A 16,605-nucleotide genomic window follows, 5' to 3' on the forward strand; every position below is an offset into this window, starting at 1 on the left:
GTGGCGTGAGCGGTAGCAGTTCAATAGCGGTTAGCAGGCACGTAACAAACAGACTACAGGGAGAGACCAAGGAGAATCCAGTGGAAGTATGGACAGTAGAAAGAACAATTGAGGGATCGGGATTCACTTTATCAGGCAAAGGTAGTTGTAAACGATTTCCTAAAGACATTTTAATCAACTGCTGATCAACGGGACACAAAGCTCATTAGCGGTGGCGATATAATAAATGTGGACTCCAGTTAGCACTAGCCTAGTCCGTGGAGATGGGTCGCTTCTTGTTGGAGAGGATCTGGAAAGTCTGTTTAAGACAGTTGTTTAATGGCTTAAAGAAAGTGTTTCTTAACTTACGCAGTTATTTCTGAAATATAATCGTCCCACACCTCACCGTTGTTTTACGAGAAAAGCGAGAGTGTAGCAGCATTGTGCTGTTCGTAGACAACAACGTAGCTAAATAGTTGCTAACCTTAAATTTTAGCCACCATATCACTTTACGAGCTTGGTTAGTTAATCGCATGCTTGCGTACTTGAATAAGAAGATGACTGCTGGTGTGCCCGTTGTTTAAACCATTCAGCACTAGATGCTGCTTACATAGCACTCGTTGTCTGGCCTTACATTGGTTCAAAAATAGACGGCTTCTTTTTTTAACTGATAACATAGTATTGCCTTGCAGTTATTTCACAATTGTGATATGGTGGACCTTTATCTGATCTGACTGAGCCTTTTTGAGAGCTGACTAGCCTGATCATATAGCATGATCATAGTGGTATAGGTTGAGACTAAAACATTCAGTGTAATCAGTCTTATCTGTCAGATCATAGCAGGATTGATGTGTTTTCTGTATATACAGCCAAAATGTTAATGCCTATTCTGTTGAACTACAGTAGCACATGTTAAGTAAGTTGGATAGCCCATAGATTTTAAGATGCACACTCTAATAAGTTTTTTTTTTCTTGATTCAGTCTATCAGCCTGTGCTCTGAGCCATTGTTTCTTTCTGCCTAAAACAGTGAAGAAAAATGTCCAGCAGAAGCCAGCACTATGGATTCCAGTCAGCCACCATGGTGCAGCCTGCCAATGGCGGGCATGCCTATCTGTTCGGAAACAACAGCTCAGAAAATGATATGTCAGAAGAGGATGGGGAAAGCTATGAGCTTCGGCCTCGTGGCAGAGAGAGACTCCGGAGGAGCACCTCTAAAGAGAGAATGGATGACATTATCTATTTGACCAGAGATATCCAGGAGGGAGACACTCTGAACAGCATCGCCCTACAGTACCATTGCTCAGTATGTGTTTACTTAGATTTGTGTGTTTGTCTTACCTCTCCTTTGCAGCATGGACTGAAATCCTCATTTGTTTGTTTTTGTATACCTGCACTTTTCTCTTTATGTGGGAAACGTACAGAAACATGCTTTGTTGCTTTATATGTCTAGGAAAGCAGGTGAGTTGTAGGTAGGTAAGCTGCTGTTGCTCACTTTATTTTATGATGATAGTGGTTATTAATTTCTGAAATTGAAACTGCTTGCTAAACAAAGAATTGGAAACAACCTAACACCTTCAGATTGAAACATTGTAGTTTTCACTACAATGTTTCAAAATGATTTCTTATTATATGTAAAGCAGCACTTTTTTAGAAAAGATATGTGAGATTGACAAACATCTGTGGAAAGTTTATTATAATCAGTGTTTTTTTAAATATATGCATGTAAAGAGTTCAAGTACAGGTTTAACAGACAGCAAATTGTAAGTGGCTTATTAATTACTTATAATTTTTTTTCCCCTGTGAATCCCAGGTGGCGGACATCAAGCGTGCCAACAACCTTTTGACAGAGCAGGACTTTTTTGCCCTGCGTTCAGTTAAGATTCCTGTGAGGCGCTTTAGTGTCCTCACTGAGACTCATAACGCTGCTACTCTCAAATCTGCCTCGCCCACAGGCACTAGACACCCGCCTCAGGTCTCGCACATTACTTCTCTCCCTTCTGAATCCTCCATGGACTCCTGTTCTTCCACCGACAGCGTGGAAGGATTCCTGATGGAGAAGGACAAGGACATTGAGCGGCTGGTGAAATCCACAGGACCATCTCGGAGCGGCCTCAGTGAGGTTGTGTCCTCTTTAACGCAGCAGCAGCCATTACTAGGAGAAGCTGGATATAAACCAGTACAGAGGAAGGATCCTTATTATGGGGCAGACTGGGGCATGGGATGGTGGACTGCTGTGGCAATCATGCTTTTTGTCGGCATTGTCACACCCATCTTTTATCTGTTGTACTATGAAGTTCTTGTGAAAGCTGACGTTAGCCATCATGGTATGCCTACACAAACTCAGAAAGGCTTCTCTCATGAGTCTCAACAAGGCAACAGTTTGAATGGAAGTAAAGACACTCCTGGAGATGCTCAACCTAGGCTTGCAGTTAATGGAACTCAGCAGGCACGGGTTGCGGACAAAGCAGGAGACGGTGGAGATAGAGAAAATGAGAAAACATAGCATAGCACCTAAAATGTGTCGCTAACTCAGAGAACTAATAGAACTATCCTGATGTTCCCATTTACAGATAACTTTTAAAACATCACTCTAATCCATCTGGCTGAACTATACAGGAGACAATAACTTTGGAGGATTGAAAGATTAAGTTGTGGCCACAATCATAACTTGCGTCTCTCCATTTGCATACAGTTGACAGACTGAATGTGGGTCCAACTCTTTGCAAGATTTACGTCTGGTTTGATAGACCAATGCTGTGCTGCTTCAACCTTTTTAAAAGTGACTGTATTTCATAGTTGGTCTGAGTGTCTCCTGTAAACTCGAGATGGTGTCTTTGCAGTCAGCTGTGCTGGAGAATTTTTAGCCGGTTACACACAAATGCTGCCCAGGGAGTTTGTGGATTTGTATAAAAGCTGTTTGAGCTGTAACTTTTGCCATGTTAGTTACATTGCACTTTCCAATGGTACTTGTTGGAAAAGTTAGGATTGCTGCCACTGTGTGTAGTTAAAATTAATTTATTTGAAGACTGAACATCAGTTTTTATGTACACTACCAGTATTGATCCTCAGTTGGAGTTAAAATGAATTTTTCTTGAATTTCCATCCTGCTTGAAAGAACTGTGGGTTTTTTTTTTTCCCCCAATTAAGAATCAAAAATATAAATAAGAGCATGGTGAGGAAAATGCACAATATTCCCACAATAACGCATTTGTAATTATGTACAATTTTTAGACTTGTTATGTAGCCCTTTTATTTTATCACTGTGTTCAGTTGATATTCTATGACAGAGCATTGTGTGTTCTTAACAGTATGTGCCTTTCAACCTGTGAAACCTGACTAGAGGATGAAAAATAAATCTATTTTGAATAAATTATTGCCATGTGCAAATATTTCAGTATTTCTTATTTACATTAGTCTTTAACGAAAGCTTGATTAGAAAAGAATTCGCTCCACTCTACTGAACAGCTTTCCCAACTCATGTGCAATATTTAACCAAAAGAAGCAGTCACATTATGTTTAACTTCAGCACTTCCTTGCTTGAGAGACGCTCAGTATGTTGCTTCGGCATCCATATTATCGTCACTGTCCGCGGCGAAATCTTCACCGTTGTCGAAGTAGCTTTCTATGTAGTCGTTTTCCTACACGGGACAAATAAAAAGCAATGTCCGATCTAGTTTGCACATATTGATCATTATGTGTAACACATTTTGCAGTACATCTTGAAATTTGCACCTCTTCAATATCCTCCTCTTCGTATTCTTCCTCTTCAATTTCCTCTTCTTCATCCTTATTTCCCGGCTTCTTTTCAGTCTCCTCATCTGATTTTTCAGGGTCATCTTTGTTTGCCAGTTCCTGACATTAATATCAAATTACTCACGAGAAACACCAAAGATGTGGAGAGAGAACTGACAGTAAATTTAAATGAAGCTTACATCTAATTTGGTCAGAATGTTCTCTGCGTCCTTGCGTGATATCTTCGCACTTTTCTTTGTGCCTGTTGGAGTTAAACATTGGGTCTTTATTCTTATAGTAACAAAGAAAGTAAAAAGAAATGTCATTTCATACATATTGTGTCTAATGTACCCGTTTTAGCTCGAGGTCGTTTTCTTCTGGGCATCAGTTCTTTTGGAAAAAGGTTCCAGTCTAAAAAAAGAAAAATGTTATCATCGTCCTCTTTTTTTGTGTTCCACCTAACCCCATGATGATGTGTTACATACGTACCTGGAGTCCATTCATTGTCATCAATCTGGCTTTGCTTCAGGTATCTCTCGGTGTATCTCTCCACTTCTGTTTTCATGTAAACAAAAGAAAGGTCATACTCTTAAAAACACTTACTCTATTGTGCGTCAACACAAACTGCAGTGTTACTCGTGATCCTCACCCCACATTGTCATGGTCAGTAGTTTGCGTACAGTCAATGGCATGAATGTGATGGTAATTCGGGGCTTTAATGATTTCTTTGAACTCTTATTTTTATAGAGTGGAAGGACTGTACAGCATGCACCATTAATGCCTCTAACAACAAAACAAAAAAAACCCCAAAGAATTTGTTACACAAGCTTGGATTAATTTTGGCAGTCCTTGAAGGATGAAAGGATTGATAACACTAAATGGCGCCCACCCAGACGGACCCGACTTTTAAGCATAGTCCACAAATTTTCAATAACGTTGAGGCTGTGGTTTTGGGAAAGCCAGAATCTTAATGTTGGTCTTGCTTTATCCAATCCAAAACCAATGTTGATGTGCATTTGGGAACACTTTCCTGTTTGAACACCCAGTTGTGTCCAAAACTTCAACCGTCTAGCTGTGGATTTAAGGTGAATTTGAAGTTGTTGATTTTTTACAGACGAGAATTTGGCCATGTAGGCAGCTGCAAATTTCAGTTGTTGATTTTGGAGCAGGGTATTCTTTTGTGGTCGGCAAAAGAATTAAAACTCGCTTTAGCGGCTGGTCTTTGAGTAATTTCAATTTCACGGTAGACTTGTGACCCGGTTGTTCTTGGGTTGTTGTGAACATCCTAACCAATTTTCTCTCATCTGAGGGTAACAGTTCGGATCTTCTTCCAGAAAATGGAAAACTTGGAATCTGATATTGTTTAAAAATAGCTCAAATAGACTTTCCCCAAATTATGTAAATGATCAATTCTCCTTCTTGGATCTTCACAGAGTTCCTTCAACTCTCCCATTGTGCGTCAATACACTGAGCCCTGTCAAACAAATCCTCCTTTTTTTCCTGTCAAAGACAGACTAGTTGTTTTCAATGATGATCACTGATGAGAAGTTAATAGGCCTTGGTCTCATCAAGCTAAAAGACATTTAATACTTGTTCTGCTCTACAGCCCATCAACCAGCTCTCTTTTTACTGCAGGTTTGGGATGGAGTACAATGTCTAACAGCTATCTAAGACAGTGGAAGTAGTGCCCAACCGTGGGATGAGAGTCTTGCTGAAGAGGCTGTAGATATGAAGCAGCTGCTTCTCTGTTTATCGGTCATGATGTGTGTATATGTGCTTCTGCACAGAAGAACTGGGTGCACCTCCTTTCCATAGATAATTTCCCTATAGTCATGTTCACCACAGACCTCCTGCTGAATAAGCAATCCCCCCTTCCCCCTATAAAATACACTGACTTCTTTACATAGTTACATTTAGATAACTGTGGAACAGGAGAGTTCTAAAAAGTCAGTAATCCATACAAAAGAAGTCTGTGGTTTCGCAAGATGAGATGTCAGTAACTCAATATTCTGTCATTAATCTGCATCTCTCCCTTTCCCAGATATGACCTTAACTGAAAGTCTGTGTTCCTAAAAGCTGCATTATCTTCCCCAACAGCAGACAACTGTCTTACAGCGTCATTTCAGCTGATGTCAGGCTTCTAATGCACCGCTCTCCTCACCTGCTTTATTGGACTGAGGTTTGATGTTGTGTGGCAGCCGTTGCATTGTTCCCCTCATCTCTTGTTTTAAGGCCAGCATGTAGTCCTCATCCTCGCCAGCTTTCAGTGGAACTGGTTTAAAATCAGTGTTCTGGAGAAGTACGGATGATGTAATGCCGATATTAATGATGTTCAAGTGCAAATAAATTTCAAATCTAACTGAAATTCAGACTGCCATGTAAAGGTGTTCAACTTTTTCAGTATGAATAGTCAAAATATACTACATTGTAAGCATAGCATAGTCCAAACTGTGTTTAAAAGAAAAAAAATCCCCATAAAGCATCCTGGCAGAATCCAAGAGGAATGTAAATATCTGCCATATTCTTGGGGAATACACACGGCCAATGAAAACCTGGCCATGAATTTTACATAAGCACATACATTATTGCCCTTTACCCCCTTTGTGCTTATTTGTGAACACTGTGAGAGACACTCATTGGGTCATAACTCTTAAACACATGTTGGCCATGAGCACGATGAATATACTTTCATCTGCCTTCATTTAAATACAAATGCAGTAAAATGTTTTGTAAATTTCATTACAAAGAATAAACCTTAACTTATTATAAGTAAACGTCCACTGTATATAGTCTGCTATTCAAATTCCATGCAAATTTCACCTACCTCTCTCAAAAAGGTCTCTCCTAAAGTCACTCCAGTAAAGTTTGACCTCAACCCTTTTGAGCATTAGAGGTGAATTTGTTATATTGAAATGCAATCTGACATACTGCTTGTGTGTGTGTGTGTGTGTGCGCTTGTGTGTGTGTGTAAAAGACTGTGTTCGGTACTTACTGGAAACAGAGGACTGGGCCCCACCCTGGCTTCTGGCATGTTGCCCCTGCCGATGCCCAGAGCGTCAATATTGAAGGTAAAAGCACCCACTCCACGACCCTTGCCTGCCATGGCTGCAGGTCTCCTCTGTTCCTGCACACACACACACACACACGTCCACATATCTCCAGTCAACACGTGTTGATGAAAGTTAACGTACTACAGCTTCCATCGCCTTGAGCGTGACTCTGCCAGCGATGAAGCTTTAGTCAGCATCAGAGACGCACTCTGCGTGTATAATATGTTGAAATACTTACTAGAAGCCTGTTAGTATACTGCGCCTAATGTAAAAAAAAAGCACAGTCTACTTCAGAGCTGGACAGCGATATTTAGCTCTTACTGGATCCGCATGTTTCAGTTTTTTAATGTACCTCTCTGGCCGGTTTTATCTGTCCCTCGGCAACTTCTTAAAAATCACATACATTTCAGCTGAACCTAATGAAGATACTGCTTAGACTTTATACTGCGTAGACTTTATACTGCTTAGCTAGCACCGGCTTTGGAAACCTGCACACGCCATACGCCACTGTCAGCATGCGTAAATGTGGCTTTAACTCGCTCCTCCTCTGCGTGACGACAGAGGAGGCGTGGTTTGCGTATAGCCAATTGCAACCCACGTTAAGCTGCCGTCGTTTATCGGTTTGCCCAGTGAGCTTAGTGTCCTCCTACAAGGGTGTGTCTGCGGCCACCATCGCATTAACCTCAATGAAAACATATCATCTGTAGCTGGTAGGCTAGTTACACCTCTCCCCCCAATAAATCACCTGACAGTACGACACCATACTGAACCCTACTTCGACAAGCGAATGAACTGGGATGTCTGCAGTCGACTGGTACGCTCACAAATCGCTCGGAGACGGAATCTTCTGGATCCAGGAGCGATTCTACCAGTCGGAGAACCGAGCCAACATCTGGTTGCTGCGCGGCACACACCAGGACGTGGTGATAGACACGGGTCTGGGCTTAAGGAGCTTGCCTGAATACATCGACGCCAAAGGCCTGCTGGGAAAAGACCCGCAGAGGAAGAACCCGTTGCTTGCCATCGCCACCCACGCCCACTTCGACCACTCCGGTGGTCTGCATCAGTTCCAACAGGTGGGCGTCCACAGCGCGGAGGTCGATGCCCTGGCCAACGGAGACAACTTCGAGACGGTCACTTGGCTCAGCGACAGGGAGATAGCCGAGGCTCCCAGCCCGGGATGGAGGGCAAGGCACTACAAAGTCAAGGCTGTGCAGCCCACACACATACTGCAGGAGGGTAGGTAGGAGATACAGCCCTTGTAGATTTGATTTAGGCTAGAGGGATGGATCTGTGATCAAATACCAGCGTGGTCTAAAAGCATTCACTTAGTGACAAGGACCATAATCGATACAGTAATGGGCTTGATGGATGCACCAGGCCTAGTGTGAGCACAGTACGCTCTACAGAGTCGTTTCCAGCCTCAGATTCTGCACAGCGATTTGGCAGAAGACCAACAATGACTTGCTAGCTCACACATCGAAACGTATTACATATGTAATGGAGGTAGTGGGGATGGGACAAGGGGTCGGTCTGCCAGTAATTTTTACAGTTACAAAGTAGGCTAGAGGAACCAGTTCAATGCAGCAACATGAGGCCAGGACTGGTGATTACACAGGTGCAATTATCCCATTACATAAAACAGGATATTCTATCCAAGGAATGCAGGTACAGACAATTTCTCCCTATTAGAAGTGGATGCTTTAAAAAAAAAAGACAATCAAAAAAATTCCATTGGTAGCAACTATATGCTCATTCTCTATATCTGCAGAGCTGTTCTATTTTAAGCCAGTGTGATGGCTTTGATGTATTCTCTTGCTTCCAAGAAAGAAGAAGAGCATACAGAGACTGGTGTCACACTTAATGAAAGCATCCCTCTGCACGGAGTAACAACCACACAGTCTTCTCTTTTCTTAAACAATTTTTTTTATAGTAGAATAGAATAGAATTCAACTTTATTGTTATTGCACAACTTACAGGTACAAGGCAACGAAATGCAGTTTGCATCCATCCAGAAGTGCTTTAGCCATGATATAGATCTATTACAAATATATATTAGCAATAATATAGATATGTAAGTATATTACAGAAATGGGTCTATTATGGTATGTTATAATGTACACGGTATGAAGTATGTTGTGAATATTCTATAACTATAAGTATGTACAGGTTGTAGTGAGTACAAGCTATGTACAGGCTATGAACAGGATATAAATATGAAAAACTATACAGAAATATAAGATATACAGCTATACAGAAATGTGAACTATGCAAGTTATAAACAGTTGTAGAATTAAAAATTAAAAAATTATTATTAAAAATTATTATTATTATTAGTGGGTCAGAGATCAGCAGGTGACGAGCTGAATCAACCTACTTGATAAATGTGAAAGTGGATACATTGTTTGAAAGCACTGGTCACTGGAGTCTTTATGTAAAGCACACATTCACCAGAATATCACACATAATAATACACAAAGCTTATATCATAAATAATGTATTTGCTGAACCACTATATCCATTGGGGTTTGATGCAAAATGCAGTATTGTAGAGTAACTTGTTCTGCTGTGTCAGAGCCACTACTGCAGTGCAGCTGGTATATCTCATTCCCTGATGTATCAACTTCACCCTTTTTGCCAGTGCAACTCATAACTGGCCTCGATCAAATCGATGATATACTGAATGTCACAGAATCTGTGTGACTCAGTGACATGACAGTCTAAGATTTTAAATGCATAGTCGCCGGTGATTACGGTTCATGCCATGTTTGTATGTGTGAATAATTATCAAAACCTAATGCCTTCTCAACCTCTCTTTCTCCTGCTTAGGTGATGTCATCAATCTTGGTGATAGACAGCTGACTGTGCTTCACATGCCCGGACACTCTCGGGGAAGCATTTGCCTTCATGACCGGGACAATAAGTTGCTTTTCAGTGGCGACGTTGTGTATGACGGCGCAATGATTGACTGGCTGCCCTACAGCCATGTCAGTGACTACATAAGCAGCTGTGAGCGCCTGGTTGGGCTGGTGGACAGCGAACAGGTAACTCTAAGGCCCACTAGAGAGCAGCCTCACAATTTCAGTACACAGTTCCACTTTTTTTCCAGGGGTATTTATCCCAAAGCACCGTATATCAACATTTCATAGATTTATAATGAAAATGTCTGAAATTTGGCATACCAGTATCTATTAGCCTACATATACAAGCTGTGTTTTCTGTGCTAATACTTAAAACAATATAATTTAACATGTACTAAACATTATTTGTTAAATAAAATACATATTTATTGGCTTTAAAATTGATTTAACAGGTCGACCAAGTCCTCCCAGGGCACTACAACGCATTCGGTGCGAAGCGGCTCCATCGGCTTGCCTCCACGTACATCAGCAGGGCTGAAACATGCCCTGCAAAGTTCTCCACGTTTGCCTGGAGGAGTCTGGCTGGGGTGGCTCTGCGGGTGTGCAACCCACGGTGTGCCTGCTAATGAGAGTGGGTCATTGAGCTGCAGGAAGCAAGTGCACAAAGAGAGATGTTTTAGTATGGAGGACATGGAAGACTGGGGGCGGGGTTACCTCTGTTTTATCTGCAACTTAACGTAATGCTGTCCATTTACTTATGTAATCCAGCTGAAAATCAAGTAATTGCCAAACTTTGTGTGAAATGTCCCTACTGGGTTACAGAAGTGAATAATCAGCACCATATGAAGCCTATTATAAAAATATTTACTGGTCTTATATGCTGATGAATATGTATATGTCGGTGTTAATATAATTCAGTGTTTGATTTTTATACTTTAAGCATACGTGAAGTTACAATAGCACAACAATAGCACAACTCTGCACTACAAACAGAACAGGGCGCTTTGGGTTTTCCTCTGAGACATTTGAAACAAAGTCATTATGGCCATAGTGTTCTCTATGCATATTACAATGCTCAGTGAAGACTCAGTGTCGACTACCTCCGATGTTTGTAATTGTGCTTTGTACTATTGACTAATCTGCGGCTTTGCTATCGAAACACAGACAATAAAAGTCTCTGTTCTACCTACTTTTTGAGTCTTTTGCAGCACAGATTGCGGCGGCTTCTAAGTGGATTTGCTTCTGCAGGGGGAACTCAAATGGGATTTGTTGCAAGAGAGGGAAAAAAGGGCAGAACAGAAGTGGATGGAATATGATCCAACACATGTTCAAAGGATAGAGAACTTAAAGTCATTTTCTGATCTGATGGAAACCTCTCTCAATGCATGGAAAGGGTTTAATTTGGGGGCCTTTTAGTGTACAAAATTAAGAAAAGTAGCGTGATTTAACCTTCTAACAGAAATATCAGATTTTATTTTTAAGTTACTAAAGAATTTCACCATAAAAATATACACAGAACATGTTAATTTGGATACATAAGAAAAGACAATTTTTAATTCATAAAACATTTATTTAATGTTATATTATTTAAACACGAGATTTCCACACCTCTCGTTTTCAGTTCACCTCCGAGGATGGCATGCATGCAGAACACGAAGCCTGCCAACACGGGAAACTCCGCCAAGGTTATAACATTCAATGTTATCTGTGACAGTTAAAAGATCTGCACATTATCTAATATTATGATCATCAAATATCAACACAGCTGCATTTATAACAAATTCAGTAATGTAACAAAAAAAAGAAAAGAAACAAATACAGGAGGTTTATTTGTTAACTTATAAAAATTAATTTACAGTAACAAATGCTGTCGTTCAGCGTACGACAGATCTTAGTAAAAATGATTCGAGTTCTGAGTCCCCAAGAGGGCAACGGCTTCCAGAGTCCACAATAAACACGGAAACGGGGAAAAAAAGAGGCAAAGCTTTACTGCACTGACAACGCCAACCCTCCTATAAGGTTTTCTGTAAGAAGAAGTAACTGCACTGACTGTCTAACTAGCAAAAATGTAACAAGAAGTTGGCGGCAGTGTTAAGAAATCATTAAAAAGGTGACTGACTAGAGTTCATGTAAGCACACTTTTTTTTTTAGAATGTTTTTTTAGAATTTCGCCAAGATTAAATCAGTTTTCTTTCTTTGTTGCGTGATAATAAATCGCTGGACGGCAGGATTGGAAACTGAAAACAAACAATGCTGCAGATTAGTATGGCTTGGGTTTTCAATAATAATTGAGCTTTGGTTATAATCAGTTTGCTTAGGAGTTGCACTGTGTGCATACAAATCTATTACTTAGTCTGATGGCAGCCTGTCAATAGTGTGCAGATAAGAGGAGAGCACAGATTTTTTACCCTGAAGAGATCACAGTCGTAACTAGTACAGTAAGTATGAGCACTTGCAGAGTCATTTGAAATGATCTGACAAAGAAATATTTTAACTGCAAGTCAAAACATGCATGAAAACAAAAATGGTGCATAGTCGTTCTGGGAGACCCCACAAATAGCATGAATAATAAGTAGACTGAAACAAGTATCACAGTACAGGCGACAAATAACCCTTACCTCTACACATAGCAGTCTCTAATATTGGAAAAATCTTGACTGGTGTGTTCATATTACCTCATGCTAACTGGCTTCTATACTGCAAACACTGCAAACTTTTTGAACATAACAGGAAACATCCAGTCAAAATACGACTAGTGCATTAACAGACATGTTTGAGTGGCCAGGATCACTGGCCACTCAAAATGTGTGTGTGTTTTTTTTTTACTTTGTTTTTATTTTTTCCAGTTTCAAAATCAGATTTTCAAAGACAGAAAGTAGACCTAGTGTGGCATGAATTTGAGCATGCCCTTATCTGTTAGCATCAACTTCTTCCAAGCAGCATTACCATCAATTCTCAAAGCAAGCAGAGTACCTCCCAAATACTTTTGGACTGTTTTGAAACACTGTGGCAACCAAGCAAATGTCAGAGACTCCTGCAGTGATTGTCACATGTCTTTTGTGTTAGAAGACATTCCAGTTCGCCCAAGAAGGGTCTTCCATGGCTCGTCCTCCACCAAGAGGCAGGCTGGAGGAATCCTTCTCAGGGCTGTGCATGTGGCATCGCAGATTGCCTGAGTTTGGTTCATGTGTTAAGCTAATTAAACCATGGTTTAATAAGCACTGTTGCCTTTAGGCAAGCAAAAAAAACCAAAAAAAACACTGTCAGAAATGAAGTTTACACCTGACTCTGGAGCCAGTTGCGAGGATCAAGTCTGGCCCTGAGGTTTCTTAGGCTGCGTCGAGCTGGGGAGGGCCTAGAGAAGGGGCCTCCCTCTGATGTCTCTGGGCTGTGGCTGCCCTCACTGTTGCTGGAGCTGTTGCTTGAGGTGGAGCTGGAGCACGATAGCGTGGTTTGTGTGCTGTGCTTTGACCGGGGGGAGCGACTGGAGATGGGGAGAGGAGCAAGCAGGGACGAGGGAGGCGGCTGGCAGGAACACTGGAAGGTCCCTCCACCTCCGTACCCTCTCCCTCGAAGGGTGCTGAGCTTAGCATCCAAAGAAAGAGTGCGTGGCCTCAGACGCGAGGGGGAAGATGACAAAAGAGAGTAGCTGGAAGTAGGTTCAGGCCAGCCGTGGTGGTGAGAGCAGGGACTGGTGCTACAGTGGCTGTCGCTATCTGAGGTCAGACTTGCGTCTGAAGACAGCAGGCCGAGCTGTGGGCAGCGGTGAGGACTCACAGGACTCCGAGGCAGTCGATGAGGGGTGCAGGGGCTGTGGCCAGACATGCGAGTACAGTGACGAGAGCGGCCAGTACATCTGGCATTGCTCTCCTCAAACGCAGACATCCAGGTGGGAGAGGTGCCTAGCTGGCTACGGAGCTCCAGCTCCTGCATTCTCCGAGCCAGGATGTCTGACACGGTGCTGCTGAGGTCATCAGATGACTCAATAACTGCAAGAGAAAAACGGCAAATCTTATTAGTATGCCGCCATGGAGTAAACCTGAGACCAGTTTTACAGACTGATCAGTTTTTCCTGGGATTAAATCTAAATTGCAGGGTTTTTTCTTTAGAACAAGTGCTAAAGATAGCAATTACTGTAGGATATTTTTAACATTTTGAGTGTATTCATGACATCTTTCCAATTCATGCAGATTACAATACTGCATAATTCTATTCAGAATGCAGAGTCCAGCTTCTTGGGATTGCAACATTTACCACAAACCAATTCATGTTGAGTCCTAGTCCTGTTACTTCACCTGTCGTTGTAATAGGATGAGAGCAGAGCACGAATCTCAGCAGACACAGCGTTATCCTGCAGCAGAAGACCCTCACAGGAGGGTGTGGCAAGAGGAGCTGCCAGGGTTAGGAAAATCAACAGGGAAGTTGGTGAGAGAGTTGGGATAGAGCAGAGACGGGGATGAGGGAAAAGTTGGTAGTTTGGCAATTTTAATGGACATGACAAAAAAAGGAAAAGGATACACGCTCATTCAAAGAGGAGTGATGGGAAAACAAAGAAAGATTTCATTCATGCATCAAGATAATTCAACCATTACAATGAACGGTGAAAGTTTATGAAAAGCGTGATGAAATTAATTTTACGTTATTTCACACGGAAATAAGGGAAATAGGGGAACAGGAAATGGCGAGGAAGGATAGATATGACATACAAAGGAACGTGAAAAGGAAAAAGAGGAATAGAGAAACAGAAGACAAGTTAGTCAGCACGTCAGAGATAAGAACCCTTCTATTTAGAGCACAGAGAAGTGAAGCAGAGAGTGAGTTTGAGAAATCGGATAGGAAAACGTAATTGACAGCATCTTTGATGCACGTGCACTCAAGAAACAGAAATTCAACACAGCCACATGCAATGCAGGCACAGTGCTTTATTTTTCACATTAGGTTATAAGTGACCAAAAAACACCTTGACACAAGGAGAATTCTTACCCATTTCATGATACAAAGAGCCTTGTTTCGGTGTGATAGGAGCTGGTTTTCGCGGAGATGGAAGTTCAATTTTCATTAAGTCATCACAGCATTGTTTCCACTGGCCTGTACATTGGAGGCAAACGTCACCATCAACAAATCAAGCAGCAGATGGAGAATATACGGCACTATATGCTGTCCTTTAAAACATATGTTAAACGACCACATGTTGCGGGTTTAAATGACACATAAGGACCTACTCATATCGTAGAAATGTTGCCAAAAGGCTTCCATCCAGCGGTGTGTCTCCTCGCGGCTGTCTGTGGTCACAGTGTGCGTAACCTCCTCCCCTCCGTAATGGTTGCTGATGCAGATATTCTGAACTTTACTGAGAGGGTCTTTCTCTGATGCACGTATTCTGGTCTCCTGAAACACAGGAGTGGCAAAGAATACAATCATCTACCGCAAAAATGTCTACAACAGGGAACGAATGGAAGTACAGTGTGGTTCAATGAATAAGTCTCCACTGAAAATAAGCCTTCATTAATAAAGTCACCAATTAGTGCTCTTCCAAACCATTTCCCTCCAGCAATTATCCAACAAAAGGATTCTGACTCCCAATTCCCATAACTTGCTGTACTCTAAATATGGCTAGGTATGGCTATGACCACTAGATGGCAGTGTTGTCCTGTTTACGCCTTTGCCATGCTGCGCTCCCTCTTTCTGTCTCCTCTAATGTGAGCCGCACAAAAGATTATACAGACCTGATCTGATTGACTTGGCTTTAGGTTATCAGCATGCTCAAGGTCAGAGGACACAAAAGACCGAGTGCGTCACTACAGAAAGATTGTGAAGCAGTCTAGGAATCGACTCTTAAAGACACAGGAAATGAGATGATTCAGAGCGTGACTGGCCAGCTGACTGATCTTTATTTGATGCAGGGAAAAATGATGGCAAGAGAGAATTATGACTTCCAATTGGATAGAGGGGTCTTCCTGTGTATACAAAGCTTTGAGCAGTAGAAATGTGCCTTTACAGGCCTGATGAACGTTTCTATAGTCACACCTCAAAAGGTAACAACCGCAGTTTGGTACTCATGAACTCAGTGGAGCTCGATTCTGACAGCTCTAGGTGGCTTTTTAAAATAAACCTTGAGAACCGCTGCAAAGAAAAGAGCTAAATTTTCTCTTTAGGCTCAGAGTCTACCAGTGAGCTTGTTATTTAAACGTGTGGTAATCCACAAGCTTGTTTTCTTACCATCTATTCTGATGCCTAAGGTGTTACCAAAAATATGCAGCTACTGCTTCTCTAAGGCTGGATCGAGCTCAAAGAGATAATATACTGCCTTTCAGATTTCTTTGCTGACCTTGTTGATGCCAATAGTGAAAGCTGGCTCAACGTTAGCCTCCACATCTTCTTGCCGGTAGTAGCAGAAAAGGTTTGTTCCTTTGAGAACGGCGTGAACTTTTGTCCAACTCTGAGGGTCACCTCCACACTGCTGCTAGGTAAAGAAAAAATGGAAAAAAGGAGCAAAAAATACGCACACAAAGAGAGACGACAACATGAGATTGAGAGAACAGGAATGTGGTAGGGGAGAAAAAGAATAAAAAGTGTGGATATATGCCAAAAAATCTAGCACAACCCCTGGAGGAATAGTTTGCAGCAACGCACATTTGCAGGCTTGCCAGCTTACCTTAACTTTCAAGCACCCGCTCATCATCTGTTGGGTCATACAGTGAGGCTGAGCTGCGAGGCGGCAACACATACTACCATAGAGTGGCAGCCAGTATGAACACTCTTCTGCAGGGAGGGAATAGATGGATGGGGAAAAAATAAACACTATAAATAAATAAAAATATTCCCATGCCATTAAAATTCCACACAGAAACATGCATCCACAGACACAAACCGACACACACTGCATCCTCACGTCACACCGTCCCCCCTTTAGCACACACTGGGGTATAAAAGGATGGCAGCTGCAGGGAGTGTCATGCAGTTTGGCAGTGAAACTTTACAG

At 41.8% G+C, this 16,605-nt stretch overlaps 4 protein-coding genes across 10 annotated transcripts in view; 2 read left to right on the top strand and 2 right to left on the bottom strand.

Annotated features, from left to right (window-relative positions):
- On the top strand, positions 1–2,979 carry lysmd3 (LysM, putative peptidoglycan-binding, domain containing 3). Of its 2 annotated transcripts, none has more exons than XM_005729347.1 (3): positions 1–141; positions 1,008–1,283; positions 1,791–2,979. In XM_005729347.1, the coding sequence occupies exons 2-3, from the start codon at positions 1,017–1,019 to the stop codon at positions 2,481–2,483; spliced, it is 960 nt and encodes a 319-aa protein (XP_005729404.1). In that variant the 5' UTR covers positions 1–141; positions 1,008–1,016; the 3' UTR covers positions 2,484–2,979. The 2 variants fall into 2 exon arrangements, with proteins under 2 accessions (XP_005729404.1, XP_005729405.1); XM_005729348.1 differs by lacking the exon at positions 1–141 and adding an exon at positions 277–296.
- Positions 2,980–3,065: 86 nt separating this feature from the next.
- Positions 3,066–7,335, bottom strand: polr3g (polymerase (RNA) III (DNA directed) polypeptide G). Of its 2 annotated transcripts, XM_005729349.1 has the most exons (9): positions 7,115–7,335; positions 7,001–7,024; positions 6,705–6,836; positions 5,874–6,003; positions 4,202–4,267; positions 4,064–4,123; positions 3,913–3,974; positions 3,713–3,832; positions 3,066–3,618 (listed from the first exon to the last, which is right to left on the bottom strand). In XM_005729349.1, exons 3-9 carry the CDS (start codon positions 6,813–6,815, stop codon positions 3,529–3,531), a joined length of 639 nt encoding a protein of 212 aa, XP_005729406.1. In that variant the 5' UTR covers positions 6,816–6,836; positions 7,001–7,024; positions 7,115–7,335; the 3' UTR covers positions 3,066–3,528. The 2 variants fall into 2 exon arrangements, with proteins under 2 accessions (XP_005729406.1, XP_005729407.1); XM_005729350.1 differs by lacking the exon at positions 7,001–7,024.
- Positions 7,336–7,417: 82 nt separating this feature from the next.
- Positions 7,418–10,813, top strand: mblac2 (metallo-beta-lactamase domain containing 2). The gene is made up of 3 exons (XM_005729351.1): positions 7,418–8,001; positions 9,592–9,806; positions 10,076–10,813. Exons 1-3 carry the CDS (start codon positions 7,560–7,562, stop codon positions 10,247–10,249), a joined length of 831 nt encoding a protein of 276 aa, XP_005729408.1. The 5' UTR covers positions 7,418–7,559; the 3' UTR covers positions 10,250–10,813.
- Positions 10,814–11,172: 359 nt separating this feature from the next.
- The window catches only part of rtkna (rhotekin a), a 53,172-nt gene continuing 47,739 nt past the window's right edge, over positions 11,173–16,605 (bottom strand). For 3 of the 5 annotated variants that reach the window (XM_005729355.1, XM_005729357.1, XM_005729358.2), the window contains exons 7-11: positions 16,279–16,385; positions 15,952–16,086; positions 14,846–15,011; positions 14,607–14,711; positions 11,173–13,612 (exon numbers count right to left, since the gene is read on the bottom strand). In XM_005729355.1, the coding sequence (XP_005729412.1) occupies positions 12,900–13,612; positions 14,607–14,711; positions 14,846–15,011; positions 15,952–16,086; positions 16,279–16,385 (1,226 nt within the window). In that variant the 3' untranslated portion in view covers positions 11,173–12,899. Of the gene's footprint in view, positions 13,613–13,918; positions 14,016–14,606; positions 14,712–14,845; positions 15,012–15,951; positions 16,087–16,278; positions 16,386–16,605 lie in introns of all 5 variants that reach the window. The other 2 variants (XM_013909909.1, XM_005729356.1) reach the window with 2 other exon arrangements.

Source organism: Pundamilia nyererei, unplaced genomic scaffold (genome assembly GCF_000239375.1).
Source record: "Pundamilia nyererei isolate P.nyererei 1_Seehausen unplaced genomic scaffold, PunNye1.0 scaffold00033, whole genome shotgun sequence".
Taxonomy (NCBI): Eukaryota; Metazoa; Chordata; class Actinopteri; order Cichliformes; family Cichlidae; genus Pundamilia; species Pundamilia nyererei.

Excerpts from the sequence above, each read along its gene's own strand:
- lysmd3 (XM_005729347.1), top strand. The coding sequence starts at position 1,017 with ATGTCCAGCAGAAGCCAGCACTATGGATTCCAGTCAGCCACCATGGTG. Across the intron at positions 1,284-1,790 it reads CCCTACAGTACCATTGCTCA|GTGGCGGACATCAAGCGTGC; the intron begins GTATGTGTTTAC and ends TGTGAATCCCAG.
- polr3g (XM_005729350.1), bottom strand. The coding sequence starts at position 6,815 with ATGGCAGGCAAGGGTCGTGGAGTGGGTGCTTTTACCTTCAATATTGAC. Across the intron at positions 6,004-6,704 it reads GGCCCAGTCCTCTGTTTCCA|AACACTGATTTTAAACCAGT; the intron begins GTAAGTACCGAA and ends GTACTTCTCCAG. Across the intron at positions 4,124-4,201 it reads TGACAATGAATGGACTCCAG|ACTGGAACCTTTTTCCAAAA; the intron begins GTACGTATGTAA and ends TTCTTTTTTTAG.
- mblac2 (XM_005729351.1), top strand. The coding sequence starts at position 7,560 with ATGTCTGCAGTCGACTGGTACGCTCACAAATCGCTCGGAGACGGAATC. Across the intron at positions 8,002-9,591 it reads CACACACATACTGCAGGAGG|GTGATGTCATCAATCTTGGT; the intron begins GTAGGTAGGAGA and ends TCTCCTGCTTAG. Across the intron at positions 9,807-10,075 it reads GGCTGGTGGACAGCGAACAG|GTCGACCAAGTCCTCCCAGG; the intron begins GTAACTCTAAGG and ends TTGATTTAACAG.